Raw genomic sequence first — 25,549 nt, 5'->3', positions numbered from 1 at the left:
GACGAGTTTTCTAGAATCGATGCTGTTACACTTGCTCATGAAAGTATTCGAGTATTTGAAAGTATTACACAGTAGTTACAAAATTTGTAAAAATATTTTTATATGCACACTCTAATTTTTCAATGAGGTGTCTTGTCATCAGGTTCCACATCTCTCTTTCATAGTATATTATTAATTTTTCTAGACATATGGAAGTACCACCAAATGATATGAAACTTGATATACTCGGACATAATTGATTGATATAGAAATGCTATAATAAATGATGCAAATACAAAAATGATGTAAACACTTTTTATAACCACTGTAGAAACGTTTTATAAATACATGAACGTCACGAGAGAAAATAGTATAATGAGTACATTTTTGTTGGTTTTCTGATTTTAATATTAGTCCATGATCGTAGAGGAGAATTTTAATATAACAATTTCAGACTTTACCAATACAATCGCAATAGTCGTGTCTCGTTGCAAATCTAATGAAATTTCAAGAAGTTTGGTATAATGCACAAAATAAATTTATCACCAAAGAAAAATATAACAGGTACATTTTTGTTGACTTTCTGATTTTAATATTACTCCATGATCGTAGAGGAGAATTTTAATATAACAATTTCAGACTTTACCAGTACAATCGCAATAGTCGTGTCTCGTTGCAAATCTAATGAAATTTCAAGAAGTTTGTTATAGTGCACAAAATAAATGTATAAAAATTGTTTACGTAATACTATATAAATACTATATTCTATATAATATTCGAATACCTTCGTACGTGCGTAGTTTTCGAATATCCTTGGTGCCTCCGTTTATTGATTTTCCTTCGCGAAAGTTTAATCATTCATTGGTGGATTGAAATTGGCCGTACGGCTTCGATGTTAAAGTAGAAGATGTTAAAACGTAAAAGATTGTTTGTTGAACCGTGTGGAGATATAGAACAGTCGAAAGTGCACTTCGTTTCGCTCATTACGTGAAGGAGGAAGTGCACAAAGTTTTATCTTTGGCGTATGAGAAAACAGTTGATATCGAAGTCTGTATGTGTATTGTTAGAACTTGAAAAAGATTTAGGTTCCGTTTTTTTATATTTAACCTTTCGACTTTTTGAATAATTTTCTATGCGAAGAACTTTATTTCATTTCTAGCAGTTCAGTGTTTTCTTTTTTAACTTTTTTTTTTAACTTTAATTCTGAAGATCCCGCGGCAAAAGTGTAGTAGCCCCATTTCTGTTGATCTCCTGACTTTTTATGTCACTCGGTAGCTAAACACAGTAGCTAATATAAGATAGAAGGGATTAACTTGATAAACTTGGAAATACAAATCTTTTGAAAATAAGTAATAAATTACAAAATGTTTTGTCAAGAAACGAATAATTAATTTCATTCTATCTACGTATAATTAACACTGTTAATATTTTTTAAACGTGCAAGAAGGTGACAAAAACACGAATTTCACTGTAAAGATAATTTTGCTATGGGTTTGGTTAACAACATATTCAATTCTAAAGTTACTCTCCTATAACGAACGATAAACTTGTAACAATCATTATAGATTCACTTTCTGAAATATGAAAACATAATATTTACAAGAATGAATTTAATACTTCCCAAGTGGTATCTGTCGAAGAATACGAAAGCAAATTGATAGATGTCATTAAGGACAATACGTCGGATCACGGGGCAAACGGAAGATAACCCCGATGATTCACTTATTTGTCTTCGTGTGAATTTTACGCTCCCCCTTGATCGATCCAACCGATTGAAAGAAAAGCGATTTTAGACTTACACTGATTCGCGTGCCATTCTTGTTTTAGGCGGCTGAGTATGCGGCCGACACAGGAGGAACTAGAGGAACGAAACATTTTGAAAAGTAAGCTCCAAACGCAGTTAACTTTTTGCAAAATATCTGTTTTTGTTAATTGAAATTGAAACTATGTATTAACTTGTTGCGAATGAAATGGTCGAATACTTGATACTATTTTTTGAACTTAATAGATTTATCGGAAATAAAACTGTTAATCAAAGTAATATTAAAAGTTACCGAGCAGGGAAGCAAAATGTTAAAGTATGATCTGTCATTTCCAACTAAAATTTTTCACACTAAAGGTAGATTTCACTCTGCCATATCTGCAAATCTATTTATTTTGACCTTTTCAAACTTCTTTAATGTTCTGGATTTTCGCCGAACTCTGTAAAAATTCCAGGTTATTTATTAACACGTATATTTCATTATGTAATAAAAGAGGGTTTTTTTTCTACAGAATTGAAACAGAAATGAAATTTTGCATCTGTCCAAATGGACCCAAGAGTACTACGGAGAATTAATATAACTTCTCTAAAAGTTATCCCAATGTTACAAGCAACTCTTAATCGTATTATCTTCAAGTTTAATTCTTGTTTAACAAAAACAAGCTGCTTCGATGCTTTCTCCGCGTAATATCTATGTAATAAAATAATTGTCAGAATTGACAAAAGTTCAATTAATATATTGTATTCAGCCAGTTTCAAATTTTTAATTAATGTGTTATTAATAATGATTGATAAATAATATTGAAAGATTAAATATGTAAGATTTTACGCTTTTGTGAAATCGATCGTTTCATACGTAGCAAGCAAATATCAAGATCGTTCGCATACTTCGATGTTTTTGAAATTTTTCCATTTTCTCGGCCACACGATAAATCTTGGATAAAATATGATGCCCGTGTAATCTATTTACAGAGCAAAGTCCTGCAGAAGAGAAGAAACAAAAAGAGGAGAAAAAGCGGTATCTACTGCGAAAGCTCAGCTTTCGACCGACCGTCGAGGAGCTCAAGGAAAAGAAGGTGCGTTTCGTTCAGTTTCACCGTTATAACGTTATGCTATGAAATCAAAACAACCAAGAAAATGAAAACAATGTTGGATTTTTTCTGTATTTTATTAGATTATCAGGTTCAACGACTACATCGAAGTTACGCAGGCTCATGATTATGACAGAAGGGCTGATAAACCCTGGACGCGATTGACTCCTAAGGACAAAGCAGCCATTAGAAAGGAGTTGAACGAGTTTAAGAGTTCGGAGATGGCCGTTCATGAAGACAGCCGACACCTCACCAGGTACGCTGTTTTTTCATGTATTTACGATAGAAATATAAAGATAATTCTGACATGTCCTGTATATTTATTTATTTATAAGACAGATTAATCTTTTTAATTTAAAAACAATAGAAATTCTAGATTAATATATAATCAATGTGTTTGATAATTAATATATTTTATTAGAAGTAAAAATATGAAATTTCCATAAATTCATACATAAGATTATTTGCATCATTCACAGATAATAACACTGCTTTTTTATATTTATAATCGAATTGGCACGAGAAACAAATGAAGATTTCGAAGATAGACATACAATGTGTTTGTTCTTTTACACACAAAGTACTGCAATTCATGTTATAACCCCCAAGAAACTAGTATAGAAGCTTTAAATTGTACTTTTACTGCGTTCCAAGGGAACCAATTTCAAATAAAACCTTAATCCTTTGGATTCTTCTGTGCCACTGCAGACACATAGATAACAGAAAAATTATATCTGTATTACCTTCTGTAATAAAGAATGGAAAATAAAAAGAAGACTACAGTCTAAATAAATTTAGAAAGCACCGATTCTCTCTAAAAACCTTATCGAAACGAAGTTCTTAATTTCAGAAGATTTTGCTATAAAAGTGTGCTGGAGATTGCAAAGGATTAACGAAATAGATTGCTCGAAATTAAATTCAATATCGTCTGATAGAAATCAATCGTTATCCCACCCATTCCAGCCGGTCCATTAACTACAGACTCAAGTAGCGCATTTGTATTCTGCTCGGTTACAGGTTCCATAGGCCATGACAATTGCAATGTGTTGAGGTGCTACAGTGTGGTGCGGGTATAGGTGAAGGTGCAGTGTGGTGGCCTCGCGTCGAGGCTGGATAACAAAAATAAAATCTCTCTCGGTTGATCGTGGCTACCGGGGGTATTTCACGACAAGAGGAGTTTTTGCTAATACTCCGTTTGTACTCGGGGCGACGGTGACGGTGGTTTCTTTTTATGACGTTGCTGCGTCGTGTTGTCATTCGTCGTCATCGTCCTCGTCGTCATCGTGTCATGCATTGCGTCTCTCTCATCGGTAGATCGTCCTATCCATCACCCACGCATCGGGGTCATCCGCCATTCGCGCTGACGACGAACGTCTCCACGACGTCGACGAAGATTGTGATATAGGGTGGCCCGTCCTATGGAGTAATTGAGGAAAGAGAAAAAGTAACAAAGCGATCGCGTCGGGTCACTCGCTGATTTCTCTTTGTTAGAAAAAAAAAAGACTCGTTCACGCCTGAGCTCACCTGACGCGTCTGTTAAAACTACTCCATTCTTTGGATAAAATTGTCGGAATGTCCAGTGTGACGATCTTTTTGAGCACTTCTGCATTCTTTCGATGCCAAACTAAGAAAACGAATAGAGAAAAATAAAGAGAGAGAGAGGGGAGATCGATAGAAGACTAAGATTGTAGCATTAGAAATTTGCAACTTAGAAAATCGAAAACGTCGTTCTATAATGATATGACACTCTTTTTGTACGAATGTTCGTGGAGTCTGAACTATTTAAAAATGAAAGAGCAGGTGATTGCTTGTTTCATTTAAAGTTAATGCTCCACGTCGACTACGAAACTTTGCCATCTCTCAGAATTTCTTACTGCGAGGCATTGACTTGACTTTTATGGGGAATACGAGGTGCAATTGAGAAGAGAGATTTATATATCCTTAAAGTACATTTTCAGATAAACTCTAAGATAATATGCAAATTAAACGTATACATTGGAAGTAGCTAGATGAAGATAGAAAGATAGCATGATCGACGAAGGTGGCTCTTTAAACAGTCCCTCTTCATGATAGAAGAAATTCGTTTAATAGAGGGAAGGGAAAAAGAGCACGTGAGCTCACAGATGAACGGGTCTTTCCGTAGATTTTAGAACATCATAACTTCTCCTTTTGCCATCAGGCTAGCTCGTCAGTGTCACCTGGCAACAAAACGCGTATACGTAAAGAAAAAAGCGACTCCTAAAGAAAAAAGTTTTAATCCTTTAGCATTCGTGTGATAACAATATCTTGCGGATAGTTCGCGAAATACTCAAACTCGACGTGAGATGAATGTGCATCACGATAGATAATTAAAAGCAAATGAAAGAAAAATGAAGAAGAACGTCGATGATAAAGATTGATTTAGCTTTCGATTTAGTTGTTTAAAGATGGGTTAGTTTGAAATATTTTTATACGTTGACGTTCAATAAAAAAAAAAAACCGATAGGGAATTGTTATCATCGACTCGGCACGAAAGAAACGATTTTTTCAATCGAACGAAATAAAAACCTCGTTTTTTTAATTGACAAAACGATCAAACAAAGAGTAAGAGAAAAATGTAAAAAAAAAAAAAAAATACAGTGAAAAAACCGCATAGTATATATGGCGACTATTATGTGATTTATCGATAGAATTCCACGGATCGTGATTTTTATCGACTTTTAATAACCGATGACTTTGTTGTTTGTATCGCGCTAACGTTGCGTAGAATTTATTATAATTAAATATTGTTCCATTTTTGCGCACGGACAGAGACGTGTTTTTTGAATCGATTTGTGTGCGAATATCTAAGACAATCTTGTTCGAATTGACAAGAGAAAGAAAAAAAAAGAACTATTTTTCCTTTTTACTGCCAGGTATCACTATTTCTCTATTTGCGGAGCTGTCTTGAGGAGCAAACGCTTTATTGACTTACTATACACAGAGGAAACACATAGAGACGAAATGGAAAATAATGGAACGTGCGAGAAGAACGCGGGAAAACAAAAGAAAAAAATATATATATATAGTTGTAAAATTCCGTTTTAGCGACGAACTCGATGAGAAAATGGAAAAGGAGAGAAAGGGGAGAAAGGAAGAAAAAATGCATTGTGCAATTACACACACTTTGTACAGAAATAATATACATAGTGCGTATTTTAGTGGTTATTATTATTGTTATTGTCATCGCTAGCGACACTGCGATCCTCGTTGATTTTCGATCACGCGTTTCGATTGTGGAAGCATCGGTCTTGAAACAACATAAGAAACATAAATTTTGTCTACGCTATATTCTATCGGTTACGCCATCGATCGTTCTATTAAAATTGATCGTAGAGTAGACAGAATTGGTCGTTTAATCGGCACGTAGACATATTGTAATCAATTGGATAGATGATTGATCAAAGAGACGTAAAGAATACGTTTCGTGGGAGTTTTCTTAAAAAGAAAAGGAAAGATATGAAAGAATCGAAACGTGTTTCGATGTCTTGCACGCTTAAATCCCCACACCCCCTCGAAGCTTCCTGTCCTTGCAAGCATGTGATCGTCATCCGTTTTAACGCTCGTGTAAGCTTGCGTCGAGACCAAATCGATAAAAAGGGAACTCGTCGTTGACACCTTCTGCTTTTGATGAACATCGTAAAATTTAAAAAAAGAAAAAAAAAAGAAAATCGAACAGAAATAACAACAACAAGAAACAAGATTGTAAAAGAAAAACAATCAATAATCTATTCTATCGATAAATGTCGATAAATTCATGTCGAGAAATTACGAAGAATTTTCTTAATAATTTCTGGATGTTCTCAACTTTAATTGTACGAATGTTCCTCGATATCAGAACTCGATCACGCGAGTTTCCCTCTGCGTGATGTAAGTCGCGACGATGTGTCGATTTTCCTTCTAAATAGTAATCTAGTTTTAACGATCGTCCAATGGGGTGAGAGGATCGGATAATCGATCTCTCTCGTAAACCCGTCGGTGAACTCAGTTGTTCGATATTATAAGCAAACAAGCAAAGAATAAAAAAAAAAGAAATAAAAAATTTCGTCAACTTCGCGGTCGTCGAAGATGTCGGGCCGGAAAAAGATGATGATGATGACGATTATAATGATAATGATGGTAATGATAATGATGATGATAATGATGGTAATGATGATAATGGTGATGTTGATGATGATGATGGTGGTGGTGATGATGTTGATGTTGATGACGATGATGATGATGATGAGAAAAGAATGGGAAGAGTACGAAGACCTTCTAGTGAACCACGGAGACGCAGGTGATTAAGGAACAATGTAAAGTAGGGAGATGAAGCGTCTCTCTCGTTCCATTGGTCGAGCGCTGTGGCTACCGTGTAGTCGAACAAATGTATCCATTAATTTTCGGGTTGTCTGGTGTGTGGTATGAATGTACTATGTGGATGAATGTTTAATTAAATGGAGAGAAAGAGAGGAAAGAAGATAGAGTAAATGGAAGAATAACGATCGATCGAAATCGAAAGTTTTAGGGATGCGAAAGAACGAGAGTGAAAATGGTAAAACTCGACGAGAATATCTTTAAACTGTCTTCTCGAGATTTGCCCATTTCTCTTTGTTCACACATTTTACAATTTCTTATCCTTTCCCTTTTTCGTTATATTTTCCTTTCTTTCCTCGAATAAGTTTCACCGTTTTCGTCGTGTGAGAGCCACTCTCGAGGACGGATGATCTAGAAGCGACGTGTACAGGACACGACATGCGAAACGTAACGATTAATTAAACGACGAACGATTGTAAATAATAAGTTGAAGCGATTTTTAGGCGTAATGGAAGGGGAGAAGAAAAAATAAAAGAAAACACTTTGTAAAACACACCGCAATAGTGATCCACGCTACACGCTAAACGATATTACGCATGGCAGAACGAATGAATACTTATAAATATTTGATATTAGGTAATGAAGAACAAGAAAAGAAAGCTGGTGCCCTAAACGCGGGCGATACATAAGTACTATATACATATATAAATATTATACATATATATATATATATATATATATATATATATATATATTATTATATCAAGGCGTACAAGCAGTATGTGCGTTTTCCAGCACAGATAGTTGGTATTTTGTGTACAAAAAAAGGAAACAAGAAGAAGAAAGAAAAAAAATTGCGTAAAAAGCGAACCAGGGAGAACAATTGTTGGATACTTTCGCCGCGCTCTGTCCAGTTTGCGTGATTATTATTATTATTAATATTATTATATTATTATTGTATTTTAATTATTATAATTTTAACTTTATTATTAGTGTATTATTATTATTATTATCATGATTTATGTAGGAGATGCGCGATAAAATTATTTATCAGCGCCGACAAACGTCACTGTCGAGTCGATCATACGCGACGATCGAACCAGTACGTTTCCGACCACATTTTTGAGCAAACCGAAAATGCAGAAATTTTCCTCCCGTAAAAGAATACACACTCTCTCTTTTTCTCTCTCTCTCTCTCTCTCTCTCTCTCTCTCTTTTTCTCTCTCTTTTATCTTATCGGACGTCTCTGCCACGATCGATTGATCGATCCCATCGAAATTCGCCATCGACTTTTGCTCTCCATCTCTTTCGCCCCGTGCAATTTCGATTTGCTCTTGATCCTCGTACATCTCATCGTGTGTACAAGCTCGATTTACTCACGTTCCGCGAAATTCCCATTATCGGAACATAATAACGCCTCTGTAAATTAAGTATCATTTGTTCTAAAGCATCTGACGTTATTTAATATTTCATTGAATTTTTGTATGGGAATATTTCGAAAATTTGAGACAAATTTTTATCTCTGCCACATTTTTTAATTAGAAGGTTGATATTTTGGCATTTTTGAATGAATAAATTATGAAATATATTGGAAAAATTCGGAGATGTTCTGGGTTAGAAGATTATGACATTATGGTATTGGTGCAGTGATTTCAACGCGTGGCAATGACATCAACGTTCTACCACGATTTGAACATTCGCATTTCTAACATCCTATTTCAAATTCAGATTTCTAATCACCCAAACTTTACAAATCGTCCGAAATAATTCTACAACTACATCGTAAGAATCAAATGATGTGACGCCAACAGCTATTTAAATATCCGAAATTTCTCATAATTCTATTAATTACGCTTCAATAATAATCGAACAATAATTGTAATAACAATTGGGATGGATATTTGTGAAATTCAAAACAAATGTATTGAGACAAATGAATGATCCTAATAAATGATCGTTTCAAGAAGCCAACTAAAGAAATAAAATTCGCGGACCGTGTACAAAATCGAGCACACGCTCTAGCTACATAACAAAACAAAGAACAAATAAAGAAGCATGAGGGGAAAAAAGTCAGGCTGTAAAAAGAAATTGTCGCGATCGGTGGCCGTGCCAAACACGGCCGATTCTACTTGTATCATAATCTCTTACGATAGCGCTATTATTAAACAATAACGAAACAGTAACAACAATAAGGTAACTCGTAATTTAAGGGAGTGTGAAGAGGGATGAACGAGTGGTTGAATGCGAGCGAAAGAGCGTCTGTGTGAATAAATCTCGTGCGACGAGTACGCGATTTAGTGATCGCTGTATCACTAAGAGAAGCACCTCGTAGCTACGAACGGGCTTCACGGCTTTCAGTCGCTGGTCTCGCGATTTTATTTACTTCTGCTCAACCCTATGTATCTGTCCAACCTTTATTTCTAACGAAACCATCGATCTTCTAAAAACGTCTTAAGAAGATAGAGGGGAAAAACCAATGATTTCTTTCCTCCATGCAATAACACAGCCAAAAAGAGGAAGGTATATCGCCAAGAAATTAAAAAAAAAAAAAAAAAAAAAAGACACGAGACCAGTGCCTGCGGCCAGCCCAAAGGATTTTTACCAAAACGACTCCGCGAGCAGCGGAGTGGAAGCAGTTATATAAAATTAGACGTAATTATTGAATTTCGTTCAATTTTGTAAACTAAGTCGAAGCGTGTCTAGCCGACGATTGAGCCGTGCTTCCTCAAGGGCCGGTTGTCGTCGACAAATAAGACGGCGACAACGTGTTTCGTCAGCTTCGCGTGTGGTTTGAATTTTGTAAAACGCGGACGCGTCCCGCGAACGATTGCTGGCACATTAAAACAACGATCTCATTGTCAGTAAAAATTAAACCCTATCCCAATTTTTCAATGTTTTATATTAACTATATTCTAATTTCTTTCTCTTTCTCTCTCTTTCTCTCTCTCAAGAGTCATTTATATTATCCTTTGATTTCTGCCGTATTCACTGTTCATAAAATTAAATTCGAACGGCGACTCTAATTCTGTATATTAAACAATTAGTATGCCATTCCTCTCGTAGGTTTCTTTTTAAATATTCTTTGATTTTAATGTGTTTGTTATTAATAAAATTATTGTATATTTATTGTTAGAAAAACTGGTTTCATTGCATGAGCTGAGCTAATAATGAAACGAGGTACATTTTGTTTCTTCGTGTTTTTTGAAATTTTATATTGTAGAATTCTATGAAAGTTTTTAATAATTTTTTTTTTTTTTTTTTTTTTGGTGAATGATATAAGATTAAGGACGGTAATGATATAGGAAATTGTTGCGATCCTTCGCGTTTCGATCAATTTTATTATTTTTAGGAGATTTCTGTTAAAAGTTGATCGCTTTTTAATAGTGTTAATATAATTTTATTTCCTTCTATTCCACTTTTTATTGATGTTTGAATTCAGACCAGAGACAGAAAGAAACATTCGACCAGTGATCGCTTGCTGACGCGTCGTTCGGGACGTAATTTGAAGGAATGCGTTGTATTATATATCGAGAAACCCTCTAAGTGTAAGAATAATAATGTATATATAATTATTATTACCATAAAACTTCGATTGATTGCACTCCCAGGGGAAAAAAGAGTTGTCTCCCCTCGTCTAAGAAGAAGGAGCAAAAAACGAAAAGTAACAAAAATTGAAACTCGTGAAGATGAACGAAGACGAAGCAACAAACCTCAAAATGGTACATTCGTGGATACACAATGGATACAAATGGGAAAAAAAACGACATGAAACGGCAACAAAGAAGAAAAAAATGAAAAGAAGAAAAGAGAAGTGTTCTCGCATTGATTTCAAATATGAAGAAATGTATAAGATAAAAAAAAGACGCTGCGTTTTTCGATCCAGATTCGTTCTGTTTTTTTTTTTGTTGTTAGTTTGTACGCACTACGATTTATCGCAATTTATTGTATTATCGATGAAATACTGTAACAAAAATACTGTTAACTATTCTTAAAAAAATTAAAACTTTTGTAAACTGAGACCAACCGCGTTCTCACGCTGTATCCTAAAAACGATTCCAATGATAATTTTAATCGAATCATCAAACACTATAGTCTTTATGGTAAGACAAATCTATAAACAGTGACTTTCATATCTCTATAAAAGGCAAAGTAACAAAAGGTTGGTTATTATACTGCACATTATCCTTGATATCATACAACTTTTATTTTTCAAATATTTTTTAATACAACAAGTAAATTTAGAGTTATCTATTTAATTTAAAATCGTCAAAATTATTATTTTATTTTTCAAATATTTTTTAATACAACAAGTAAATTTAGAGTTATCTATTTAATTTAAAATCGTCAAAACAGATGTACTTGATCCTTTATGATCATTATGAATATTAGAAACAGCTTCTTTGGATATTTTTTCTTGCTAATCATATTTATCCAGTAGAGGGAAATGAAAGATTAAAGATTACAAAAATTGCACAGACCACCATCACAACGACAATTTATTTTTATTCTCTAGTAGGATACATTTCACTTTCATATGTTTCTTTGCTTTCGCGCCCCATAGCCGATGCAACGGGGTTAGAAAACAGAACTTAAGTATCGAGTACACTGCACACAGAAGCTACAATCGCACATTGACACATCAACATTTTTGATTTTTCGTATTACAAAAGCTCCGCAATTTATTCTTAATTCATAAAAAAAGCCTCTGAACGTTGCAACAATTTTCTTGAAAAATAGCACCAGAGGATAGGAGATTCCGCGTCTTAAGTCAAAGTTAAAAAAATATCACTCTTCGAGCTAGAAAGTAATCTAAATAGTTTAAAATCCACGGTAATTCATTCGCTTAAAAGTAATGGATGGCATCGACGACGTTGCTCGATATAAAACTAGCAACGAGCAACAAGCTAACTTTAATAAAAATGTTAGAAAAATAATTGTGGACAACATCTTTTGGCCAAAATCCATCTGGCTTTAGGCTGGAATGACTAAGGACAACAATACTATTTAACGATCACATTGATGAGATTATCGATCCTCGGCGTGAGAAATGCTATCCCCCAAAGAGGAGTCGAAACAGGAGAACTCATTGATCCTGCTTTCCTGCTCAGTTTCGACTTTTCGTCCTAGCAGACGAAACGGAGATTCCTGTATAAATTTGAAGGATAAATTGTACAAAGGGTTGTTTAAATGTCGGTTTTGTTGGAAAGCTCTGTCGTAAGCGTAAAATAGAAAAATGTAAATCTTTCAAAAGAGAAACAACTGCTATTTGAATCGAGTCCAGGAAGTCTCTCATAACTATCTTGTATATTAAATTCCCTTGAAAAAAACGAACGTGGATGTGTAACTCCCACATATGAAAATAAAAAAAGAAGAAAAGAAAGTAAATTTTGTAAAGCGTTATTTTATCAAACGACAGAACATTTCAACGAATCTGATCATCGTACCTTCTTCTGCATGTAACTCTGCACATCGTAACCCATGTAGAAAGCGATCCTCTGCAGACTTAACAGAGACCTCAACCTCAAGCAGGGGTCCGGTTGGAGCATTCGTTTTAACAAATCCTTCGCAGCTGGGGAAATATTCTCTGCGTTTGGTGGCAAAGTTCCAGGTGGAGCATAACCAGTCCCTCTGTCCTCTGGTAGAAGTTCGCTGGATGCACCGGCTGGATACTGCAACCAGAAGATCAGATGGTATAATTAATTAAAGATTGTTAGTTGAATAAACGGCAACATCATTAAGAAATTGGATTTCATTTTTATGGTTTAATTTATGTATTATGATTTGTTATCGTCTAAAGATTAAGTCAGTATTTTTTCAAATTCCAAACTTCTAATCATATCACAATATGTGTCTATCGACTTAAAGATTCTTAATACTATTCCAAACACAATAATCCACTGTTACATCACATAATCGATCAGGGAGTGTATTCTCCCTAATACGTAAACATTACTTCACTTGCTCGATTGGAATTGTTAATTAAAGAGTTTTCTGCGATAGTAGAATTAAAATTGACCCTTTTCCAAATTCCAAACTTTTAATCCACAACGTAGGTCAGTTGATCCAAAAATCCATAATACTATTTCAAACCCAGCAACCTACTACATCATCGCATAATCACAGGGTGCATTTTCCCTAATATATGAACATCGTTCCCCTTTCTTCAACGAAATTGTTGATTCAAGAGCTTCCTGCAATAGCAAAATTCTAAATTAACCCTTTTTCGAATAGCAAACCTTTAACCCTCGATACATATATCATCCCAGACACCCTTAATAACATCTCAATCCCATCTAAAGCCAGTAACAATCAATCATTAATCTACTGAATCCATCGCGGAGCGAATTTTTCCCTAATACCACGTCTGGTGAACCCCGAAATACAAGCCGTGGTTCAGCGACCAATTAACAAGCCACACCTGTCCCGACCGCATGGAACCTCGAGCATTCAAGGGCTCCGGAGACGCGTTTCTCTTGAACGGTGCGGTGTCCATAAATATTTGTTTTTACGAGTGGAAGGTCGGTAGACTAGAGAAGCTATTACCAACGTGGTACTCTAGCCTGTCTAGGTGGTCGGTACCAATACTCGCCACTCCGCTTCGCGCAGGTACAAACGCAGGGTCAACGGCCACTCACGACCCTCAACCTATTCGCTCGTTCATATCCTTCGAGCGTGTGCCACGACCTCGTGCGATCGTCTATCAGCCTATCCACTCTATCCCTATCCCGACGTACGCGTTGCATTTCTCTGCTTATTCATAGCATGCTCGCGATTTTTCCTTTTTCTTTTCACAACTCGACTTTGGGATTAGATTGATCGTTCCTTCCCCGTGTTACATAAGTTTCAGAGTTTGATCGATGTTAGAGGAATTGGATGTCGGTTTGGATTAAGTTTGCTTGTAATAGCGGATGGACAAGCGAAAGAACGAGAACGTCGACGATTAATGGAAACGGTGGTTACAGTTGGGACGATTCGAACGTAATGAAGGAGCGGATTCTGCTAAGGATGATTTTACTGGAATTTTGATATAAAAGAGGGTACGAGGTGTTAGGGAAGAGAATTTAAGACAGAAGATTGTGATTAGAAGTGTAAAATATAAAGATTGGAGAATTTGAAAGTAAGAGGTAAAAATTAAAAGGAAAATCAGTTTCGTGCTATAAAAATATTATTTTCCAAGTCTGTGTTTGTAAAAAAATAATAAATAATAATCGAATTTAGGATTCATACGCACGACACTGTAATTATTTCCCTTTGTGTATCATTATATCATAGTAAGATATTTTGGTACCATTGAACTCTAAAAGTGGTTCAACATAAAATTGTTGAACGGTACTTTTGCATGAGAGATAAAATCAAGGCTACGACGGAACAAGTTTGTTTATTAATTACATATTTAAACCACGATACTTCATTATCAGCGAGATCTTAATTGACTCCTTGTGGTGCAATTTATCAAAACGTTGCGTCAGAGGGAACAGGATTCGCTTTTATTGCGCTATTTTAACCATCGTTTGGCACGAGAATCTCTTCAAATCCTACATTCTCGCATAATTTCCGTCAAATGGGATTATCGAATTGCGACTCAAAAACAAATTCGTCCCACAAATCTACTCTTCGAAGTAAACCAGAAATTCTTAATATAGTACACTGATGTAGTATATACTTCGTTTTGAAAATGAAAATTTTCTTAACTGAAGAAACACGAAGTTCTGTCAACCAAACGATTATATCTGCCTGTCAATTTAAAGCGAAAATATTCTACCATAACTATCCATTTGAGAATCGCAGAAACTGCTCATTAAACTGTGAATTATTATACATTTATATGAAATATAAAAATTAAAAAATCCATGGATCCGTATAACATACAGGAATCTATAAATATCCAAAGTACAGTGCTCCTCTGTATGTGAATGTGTATAAATATTTCCAATCTGTTGATCAAAAATTCCTTCTAAAACCTGAGCAGTACATAACTAATAACTGTTGAAATCTTGAAACTTGTCCCATAAATCGGCAACGGAAATGTTTAATCTTTCAAGGAATATATTACTACTGAACGATATAAATCATAAGCAGAACAAGCTGAATCGATAATCAGCGATGACGGTGTTTCTAAATCGTTGTTTACAAGCGCCTGTAGGGAAAGGAAACCGGGAGAGAGGCATGGAAAGATGCGGAAGATCGCTGACCGGAGCGGACGTGATATTTCAATTCGATCTCGCCGGGAACCTTGACCGAGAGTAACGGTACAATAACGATCATTACGAGATCGTAGATAGATGAGGCGCTTTTAAACGACCCTGGTTGGGTTCTGCATAGATCAGCGAACGATTCGAAAGCCGATGAAAACGGTTCCAGTCGGTTTCATCTACGCCAGCAAACAACCGATACCTTGTAGCTCGTGATCTTCGGTTCGATGATCCCAGTCTTTCAGTAGGTAAGTAACAGTATCCCTATAAATACTCGATGAAAATTGATTATCGATCGACTTCAGGGGATCAGCGCCTACTTTGTTGCAGAGCTTGAGTATCCAGACGGATTGAATGAAACGGTACGTTGGAAGATAGTTAAAGATTGTTGACGATGAATGTTTTCTTTATTTTTATATTTTTATATCTACGCGCTATATTACTCGCTACTTAAAATATGCACGATTACTACATTATAACAGAGCAATCACTAAACTCGTAATTAGAAAAAAACTAGTGATGAAAATTAACAAAAATCAAAGACACATGTTTGGTGTCCGATCAAACCTATTTTACTTCGCAAGTCATTAACAAAGAATGCAAAAGTGAAAACTAAATTAATAATAATCGCAGAGATAAACCTAGACATAATAATAACAAACAAAAAAATTATGCCTCGCTTATTTTCTCCAGAATGGCAATAAATCATCACTCATGCAGCCTCTTAAATCCCAAACGCTGTGAACTATTCATGAATCGTCCCCGAAGAGGCATTTAAAATACCAATGCCCCATTATCAAATCTTCCTCCATCCTCTCTAACACGAAACTTCCTAAATCGCCCATTCAATTGACGAGGCAAATATACGAAACAGCCGGCAATCTCCGGCGGTTGAACAGAGTAAACAGAATCTCTCGTGACGACTTCCGCGTCTTCGTAGCACTTCCATATCGCGTTGGAGGTGCTTCTCATCTTCGTCGAAGTCATCTCTCGAGACTCAGAAAAAAAAAAATCAGCAGTTCGTTGAACCTGACGGCGCTTCTCGAAACGACTCTTTTATTTTTTTCCTCGTCCGACGAAAAAGAATTTCAGCAAAAAAAGAAAGAAAAGGAGAAGCTTCGAGCCTAGAACGATATACGCGAGCGTGCCACGTTCACCGGTGAATTCCAGTCGGACAGAGGCTAGGCCAGCTAATTGCTGAGCAAACCTCGGCTGCATTCACCGACGACGTGGATATGTTCGTTAGCACTCTTCAAGTCGGTACTTCGTCGGACTCGCGTTTCGTCTTGCTCTAAACGCGGCGTTAAGACTCCTGAAGATTACAGGAAACGTCCACCATATCGGCAGGTAGGTTTATTTACCAGAGATAGAGAAGCTGTAGCGAAGTTTCACTGAAAATGAGAAGAGTACGAGGAGAAGAAGCGCATTAACAGGGATGAAGCCAATGTTTACGATAGGTTTTGTAATTTTGAAAAATGTATGGTTTAGTGTGAAGCAGTTGCTGTACTGAACGAAGTTGAAAATCGAAATGAAGGGAAGTGTGAGTTTGCTACTGTGACTGTGACGCAAAGATAGAGAATGTTGTTTTATAGCAGTGAGAACGCCAAGTATCAATATTTGATTTTTCGTGGAATTTTTGAATTAATTATTCACGCCTTAAAAGCAGTACCGAATTAGTATACATAGTGGCAGAAGAACTTAAATAGATTTCTCTTTGCGATTATACAATCTCTATCGTACGTGATATATCTGTGAAAAGAATTTTTTGAGAAATATTTTAGCATGTTATTTTCAGCCGTGCGTGTTTCGAAATAAAAAGAAGTTGATATTTCCTAGAAAAACCAACATCGATTATATTTAATACTGTTCTTTAACTTGTATACAAGACGATAATAAACAGTAATACAAGCATTTAATTAATACGTTTAAGATTAATTGTAAACGGCGATGGCATTGTAATGAAAACCATCGTAAACAAGACGTTCAAGCTTATCTGCGTTGAAATCAACAACGTTCATCAAAATTGGAACCGGAGAAAAAAATGTCTTCTGCGCAAAACAATAGAACACCATAATTAGAAGACGTAGCTCGAAGAAGATAGGATCCTCGTATACCTCGCGACGTTTGCGAACAATCGTGGGAAGGTTTTCGCGCGAAAAGAGGAAACGCGTGATTTCTGGACTGCACATATAAAACTAATACGTCATTTCCTGTTCATGCCAGTCAAGTTTATTCGTTAACGTTGCCATAATCGCAACGTTTGAAACGATAGCGTTTCCTGTGCAATGAGACGCGCTACATTTTATGGTTAGTATCGTACAAACATACGCATAACAGCGCTTAACGCGGGGGCCCTTCAGGATCTTTATGAAACCCTCGAAACCTTTTCCGCTCGTCTGCCTTTGCCACTACGGCCAGTCGGCGAATAGACGTTTTCACAGACATACAACTTCAATCTCCCGTGAGAATTGTCACAGTTGAATCGCTCGCGGTGTCCAACCGTGCGGGGAAAACGATTTCCATCGGGAAACGCTTTTCTCCTCGTTGGAATGTGCTTCTTGTTGTCATTCTGGCAAAAAAGTAAACGGTAGAATAAACGTTTGGTGTTTTTAATGCTTGCGGTAATTGTAATTTCATGGTACTATGGTTTTGTTATTTTATAATTTGACGATTGAATGAAAAAGACAGAAGTTTGGCTTGCGTTAAATTGATTGCAATTCGATTTTATCGAAAATGTCTGGGGTAATAGAACAATCACTTTTATAATGCTGAGTTACAAATATAATTTATATTAAATTTTACGTTAAAAAGATTGTCAATATTTAAGATATCCATGTTCTCTGATTACTGAATTATGTAACATTCACAACGAAGTTGGACGAAAAAGATACGTCTGACAAAAAAGAACGTCGCTTGCAGACAGTAGAGATGAAATTTTAACAACGATAAATATTAGTTCGAATGTGAATATTAAACAAATGTTTTACTGTGTCAAACATTAACACCGTTACGTTCTTCTAATTTGTCATCTGATTCTCTTCTGCATGTCAGTAATATCAACTTCGATGCTTAGTAAAGTAGAAGATTATTGGATTATTAAGACGAATCTTTAACTGTCGGTTAATAGCAGACATTTGTCTCGAAGCTGCACAGTGCACACGCATCGATGGGATGCGCAATGATGCATCGAATATGCGACGAGCGGATGTCACGAAACGGAGAGGAAACCCGAAGATAGACTGACTGAGCACGTGTCTTATGTCTGCAATCGCAATAGTCTCGTATTTTCGCGCGTATGCTTTCTCCCACTTATACTCCTTGTGTCATTAATTATTTGCGAATGTCTCTTTATGAAGAAGAGTCGGTTATCTTGAGGATCCTTTGTGATGGAATCATTTGTTTCACAATGCTGATCAATTAAATGTGAATCAGTCGATGATTATTTGCAACAGTGGTAATTGCACAATTAAATTTTCTTTTCTTAAACCGATCGACAAGTTTCGATTTCAGAGAAACAATTATCACGAAGAATATTCCAATACGCAACAAATCTTCGTGATAGATGAATATAAACAACCGGTTTTGTCGAACCATGTCAAGAACACATACAATTACTCCCTGCAATCGATAATAAAACATTAGAATCCAAGAGAGGAAATAAAAAATAACAATGTAGGAATCGATGTGCTCATCGAGTATGCATGTCGAGATCTATCGATAATGAGTTTTCGAAATTTCGCGCGGTTCTACGAAGGAACTTGAACTACGAAGCGAAAGTTTCCCTAAATCGATGCAAAATATTCATAGCAAACATGCAACACTTTATTGCGAAAGATTCACCGCGTTATAATAAGTGAATACCTACGCGAAAAGTGACGCTAATTTAAAAAAAAAAGAGGGGTGTTTTTCCTGTCGCTATGAATTCATGACAGACAAACTCTTGATCCAACATACAAACGTGAAATATTAACAGTTAAAATTTCGCGTCTCGATGTGAGTACACAGGCGAATTTCGTTGTTGCTATGAATATTTCACGTTAGTCCAAAGGATCCTTACAGAAAGGGGAGCGTAAGAGAGGGCCATCACCGATCGACATTACGACGTGCAGGCTCGTTTCCCGCGAAGGTGCATCGACCAGGAGGCAGGTTCTATTCCCGTCACGATGACTGTGTTCTCACGACAGAAACTGCAAATAGAAACTGGTGATTACGAATCCATCATCGGCATCGGCCGTCGGAGGTGGAGTCCTTGTCAGGAATTCCTGTGTCGCGGGATTTCTTGTCGGTCAAAGGATACGAGAAAATAGAAATACATGCACGAGCGAGGAAAACACGCATCTTTCTACTGATATTTCAGTGAATAGTTAAGAGAGTACGTTTAGAAGAGATTTTTCCATACATAATAGAAAATACTTGCAAATAAATCTTTAAATAAATTTTTAAACCCGTTCCTGTTTCTAGCTTACTTCCCTAAATGATAAGCTCATTTCGACATTTTATCAAGTTCATTATCATCATGATCAACTGGCAAAAAAATAAAAACAGAACTTACGCAAACTTTAACGATGACTCCTTCAGATATACAAAGGTCAAGTAGACCAAGGAACTTGTTTTAACAATACTGCTGGAAGAAACTTCTTATGGCATATTTTCAGCAATTAAAAGAAAGGAAATTTATTACTTCTAAAAAGTACCTACTTACAATTTATTCATTTATACTGACAGTAGTTATTCATCCTGTGCAACAGAAACGATATAATCCGATATAATTATACCGAAGAAGCATTGCAATGAATAGAAATCGCATCATCCTAGCCGAAGAGGTGAAACGCATCAAAATATGCAAGACGATTAGACCGAAATAAACACGGAGCTCTCACGAGCAACATTTATTCTCCATTACCTTAAACAGCCTTACCCCGGCTTCAAATGACTCGAGTCCATAAAATCAAGAATAGCACAGAGAGAAATAAAGGACAATGGGGTTTGTGTAAGAGAAGCAACGAACGCGAGAAGAAAGGATGCGAAAATCTAAGAAAAAACGAGAAACCGGCAGAATCATGGGGAAAAGAAGAAAGCGTGGAAAGAGGAAGAAGGACCGGTCGTGTACTTAACACAGCGTCGGACATTAACTTCCCATTAACTGTCGGCCATTAAAGGAGCCAGGAGAAGGCAGCGCACCGCTGGCGCCAGGAGTAATCGGCATCAGGTACTAGGCGCCCCGTGCTATCCGCGTACAACTCTTCAAGGCTATTTATAAACCTGCCCCGCTGCTGCAGGCGAACTTCACGTGGATAAACCCGCGATAAAATCCCCTTTCGGCGGCAAATCCCAGTAGGATCCGTGTTTCCCCACTGGTTCTCAGGTTTCTACGTTGCTAGAGTCGTCCTTGATCGTATCCTCGATTATAACAGGAAAACAGGGAAAAGAGGAGGGGGTGGAATTCGATGTTTATGACGATGTTAGAGTTAAAACACCAATTTAACGGAATTATTAGAAAACACTGGCAATTATCTAAAAAAAAAAAGCGTTAACTTGGAGGAGATGCGTAATAACCCTCGGAATTAAGTTTTGATAAAGATTAATTAGAATTTGAACGGTTAGAGAAAGTAGTAGATTAATTGATATGTGGAGATTTTAGAACGTAGTGTAGATGGTAAATTAATCGATATCTGAGGATATGCCGAAGTTGAGAGATTACCTAATTCATATTTCAAGTTTTGGGAAACACGGTATATTAATTGACTGGTTGATATATTGAGGCATAATTAACTGAATCAATTATGTGGATATAGTATCTTAATGGTATCTATCATAAAATATATCCTTGTTTTCTAATGGTTATTAAAGACGTACAAGAGCATTGGTCGCAAAACGTACAGAACGAATGACGCTTTAGTGGTCAGAACCAAAACCTGCTTCATCAGCATGAATAATATTTATTATCTCTTATTTCTAAAAATACTTGCAGCGTAAGCTAAATATAAATATCTCGCGAAAGAAACACCAAGCAAATTACATCCACTCATTTTCAATTACTAACAAACCCTAAGAACCATTTTTCGAAGAACAACCCGTAAATTATCCCTATTACAATAAAACAAAGTTAAAATGACCACCGAAGTGGCCGTACAATTTCATCGGAAGAAAGAAGGAATGATTGAAGAGTCAGGTGCGCAAAAAGGCAGGATTGAATTCATTATTCGAGGCAATTCCGGAGGACGACCTGACAAAGCGTCGCCGAGAGGCAGTCATCAAGGTAGCGTGACACTCGAGTACCTAATCGCGACTCATTCGAGCGCTCGCGCTCGTCCTCTGGCAGAAGGGAAGTCGGGACAAGTGCATGCGAGAGACTCGAGGCCGTCGAGGACAGTAATTTCGATGAAAATCGATAAGTCAAGGGGGAGAGAAGACGAGAGGAAAGGGGGGACACGGAGGACGCGGCAATCAAGCCGCAGAAAACCGTGATATTCCCCCCTTAACTGGTCGGTGGCCAACATTTCCTCACGTACGATCGCGCGCGAACGCGCAACGATCTAGGATCTATAAATAACCGAGGCGTGCATAAAGCGCGATCGAACGATTTCGTGGCATAAGAAGAAGAAGAGAAAAGCTAGTCTGACTGAAGGAACTTGTGAGCCGGTTGGATAATTATCGCGAGAAGGGACGAACAGAGACGATAGAAGCGTTTCAACGGTGTGTGCCGTGGTCCGAAGAAGTGTAACGAGTTACCAGTCCAACCAACACAGCCTTCGTTCTAGCTAATATTTAGGATCTATAAATAGCAAGATATGGACCTGGAAGAACGCACGTCCTGTCCTTGCCTGAACTGGTATCCTCTGGTGTGCCGACGCAGCCTACAGCAGGTTCTGTTTGCCTGCTTCTTACGGATGAATTATGCAATTATTCCAGTCAATCTTCCTTCTACGCGGTGTTATATTCAAGGAAAATAAACGGCGTCACGATACGACCGGATAGGAGGTGAGTTACTTTCAGATTGACACTGGTATGTACGCTCCGATTTCAGGTTTAGATACGTTTGATGAGTACTTCAGTGTCGGTGGACATGATGGAAGTTGAATCAATTGGGATCTATAGCTTCCTTATTAATCAACTGTAGAGTGTATTAAATTGCGTACTAAATTTTATAACATAACTGTGTAGCGCAACTAACTATAACATTCGTTAAATTTATCTAGTTCCAATGCACTCCAACAGAAATTTCAAAGTGATAAGAAAATATAAATTCACCGTTGATATCTAGTTCCGCAGTAAAGATTCAAATACGCATATATACAATGTACAATAAAACTGTTTCTGTCGATGAACATCTGTGATTCCTTTTTTTCTTCCTCAATTGGCTGTAACTTCCATTAAAACCTGATACCAATACTTTTCTACAATATAATCTCAGACCCGCAAGAAAATGCAAATTCACCACTACCAATATCCAATGGCACATCAAAATTCAACAATGTTATACAATATCGAAAACCAAAATTACTTCAATCCAATCCTCCTTCTTCTCTTTAAGTAGCCGTCAATCAAACCACTGAAAAAAGAAGAATAAGAGAGAACTGGAAGCCCGAAAGTTCAATGATCAAGACCCGTTCCAACCTTGGTCCAGAAGACAACGACCATACCAAGCGGTTTCGAAAATCCATAACATGGTAGTCGATCGAGAATGGGTAATATGGTCGCGTTCCAGGGGAAACGAGGCGTGCATCGTTGCATCGGCGCGATGCAGCACGCACGCGAACACAAACACACTTGGGCAAGTAATACCCAAGATCTATAAATAGCCTTGTCGAGGGTGCAGTAGGCATCTCGAAGGGGAGGTGCACGCGCTGCACGCGAGGTGTCTTTTCCTCCTGAGGATAGGAAAAAGGAGGATCGACTGGTTCAGCTCGAATGCCTTCTTCGGCATAGGCGCCAGAGCATCGTAAACCCAGAAGATCGCCGAGCTCCGTTTTTTCGCGGCAGTGGGACCAATACGGGGCCGTGTTCAACCAACCACAAGGGCTTTACCATCGAACAACTTAATTCTACATAATTACAGGGATAAACGAAGTGCATTTGTTCGCGAACGTTCGGCCGATTCGAAGAATCTCGACACGAGTGTCGAGGTTTCGTGTAACGCGGGTAGCCGAATTAAAATAATATTTATAAAGTTGCTTGTTATTTGTGAATCTAAAATGATGTATTAACATACTAAGGAAGAATTTGGAGAACATGAATAATCATTAAGTAATTCGTAGTATCATTAAGAATCACTATTTCATTCAAAATCTTCGGCAATGAAGGACTTAAACATTATAATATTACATGCAATTATAATTATAATATTATATATATAAATATAATATTGTTGTAATAATGTTGTCAATTACGTGTAATCAAATTCAATGTTTTTCATTTTATATTCTCCTTGCTTAAGTACAATGATCTATTTATACATGTGAATTTTGTATTAATATTAATGAAATATACAGACGCTATGTAAATATTTAAGCAGGATATTTAGAATCAAGATTTTCCAGTTACGCCTCGAAAAATCTAAGAAGTGTTTCTAAACACTAGCTTCGAAGGCTTCAAACACCTTATACTCGATAATTATATCGTTATTCTAAGACACTTGCTATTACCAACTTCCTTTCTCATTATAATTGTACCATAAAGATAGATAAAGTACGTTACAGTAAAATATGATCCACTCGTTGGTATAAATATAAAAGTATTTGATTGCATTACTTGAATATAGTAATACATTGTATATAAGAACTGCACTATACTAACATACTATATTTTCTATATTTCTGTACTTTTATCGAGTTTATATAACGATTGTACAAATACCTTTGCATACCAACATCCAAGTTATGTTTTCTTGCATAACAGTATTTATTACGGACAAATCGATCAAAGATCTACAACCTACATATCGAGTAATCTAATAACTACACATGTGAACATTATATTTTTTAAATTCAAGCGACAGACAAGAAAGAATCTGATCTAATCTTAAACAATTTATCCTTCGATGTACTCTTTAAGTACGATACAAAGAAAGATATGTTAATTTTATGTCTTTGCGTCCCAACGAAAGCTCTGACTCAAAAAACACGTGTTTTCTTACGACATAAAAGGATAAATATAAAAAAGTAGCTAATGCTAATTACGTCCTATAAAAAAAATGATTATATATTTTGTTAGAAGAAGACAGTTATTTATAAAATAAAGAATCTTGCAGATAACAATCATTTCGTTATCTGTCGCATTTCTCATTCCCCTATTCTACGCCACTGTACCGGAGGCCCTCCGCATTGGACACAGGTAGGCTAGCTTCTGTTCGCTCGGCCTCCAGAAAGGAAGTAGCGTAACGAGATGGCGTTCCCGACAAGCTTACAGAGATGCATCGACCGCGGTGCATCTTTGATGCGCTCCGGTATCGCGGCACTGCAAACCGCAGCGAATTTTTATCCGCGAAAGGGGGACACGGGGAACGAGGGCGAAGAAGAGGACAACAGGACAGATCTGGTTTGCCTTGCGAAGGTTTTCTTGTTTCCTACGACACGACCATACGCGATCTTAGCTGTTTTGACTCTAGAAAAATTCATTCCTTATATTATTACTGGGAAGATGGTTGATGACACAGAGGCAAAACATGTTCTTTGCTCTTCCTTTCGTCCGTAATGTGTTAGTTGCCTTTCATTGCAAAAGAAATGTGATAATTTCCATCGATAAATCAAGAAGAAATTAGTTCGCGAAGGAATTAACAAACAGCCGAGATATATAGTCAAATAACCAACCACCGTTTAACATTCTACCCATAACTGATAATTACATCGATCAAACTAATTTTCATGCATACCAACCGAATACGTGCCACGAAGATTGTTTCGTTGCAAGTCGTAAATCGTTTTGTAAAAGTTTCCGTGCGGTAGCCAGGGGCAGAAAAGGAGCAACGCATACAGCACATTGTTTGCGATGAACGTTCTCCCCAGGCGTCACTGATCGTCGGCGATATTTTTTCCATGTAACACTTGCCTCCCGCAGAGAAGAAGAAAGGAAAACGAGAGAGAGAACGAGAGAGAAGAAGATACGAAAGCAATGCAAAGCCGGTTTACCTTGCGAAGGTTTTCTTACGTCCCGGAGACGCTACCCTCGACAGTCGCCCTGTCGGCAATCGCGCAGAAGCTGCCATTCGTGAC

At 36.9% G+C, this 25,549-nt stretch overlaps 2 protein-coding genes across 14 annotated transcripts in view; one reads left to right on the top strand and one right to left on the bottom strand.

The window, feature by feature from the left end:
• Window positions 1–5,186, top strand: part of LOC139985593 (phosphatase and actin regulator 2) — a 389,376-nt gene extending 384,190 nt beyond the window's left edge. For all 8 annotated transcript variants that reach the window (XM_072000143.2, XM_072000142.2, XM_072000145.2 and 5 more), the window contains 4 exons: window positions 1,807–1,862; window positions 2,714–2,817; window positions 2,916–3,088; window positions 3,850–5,186. In XM_072000143.2, the coding sequence (XP_071856244.1) occupies window positions 1,807–1,862; window positions 2,714–2,817; window positions 2,916–3,088; window positions 3,850–3,865 (349 nt within the window). In that variant the 3' untranslated portion in view covers window positions 3,866–5,186. The remainder of the gene's footprint in view (window positions 1–1,806; window positions 1,863–2,713; window positions 2,818–2,915; window positions 3,089–3,849) is intronic.
• A 6,428-nt stretch (window positions 5,187–11,614) lies between these two features.
• The window catches only part of S6kl (ribosomal protein S6 kinase like), a 67,716-nt gene continuing 53,781 nt past the window's right edge, over window positions 11,615–25,549 (bottom strand). For all 6 annotated transcript variants that reach the window (XM_071999583.1, XM_071999582.1, XM_071999584.1 and 3 more), the window contains 2 exons: window positions 12,591–12,815; window positions 11,615–12,291 (listed from right to left, as the gene is read on the bottom strand). In XM_071999583.1, coding sequence (XP_071855684.1) covers window positions 12,172–12,291; window positions 12,591–12,815 — 345 coding nt within the window. In that variant the 3' untranslated portion in view covers window positions 11,615–12,171. The remainder of the gene's footprint in view (window positions 12,292–12,590; window positions 12,816–25,549) is intronic.

Source organism: Bombus fervidus, chromosome 3 (genome assembly GCF_041682495.2).
Source record: "Bombus fervidus isolate BK054 chromosome 3, iyBomFerv1, whole genome shotgun sequence".
Lineage (NCBI taxonomy): Eukaryota > Metazoa > Arthropoda > Insecta > Hymenoptera > Apidae > Bombus > Bombus fervidus.
Note: the sequence above shows the minus strand (reverse complement) of the source record. Positions and strands in the feature narration are given on the sequence as shown.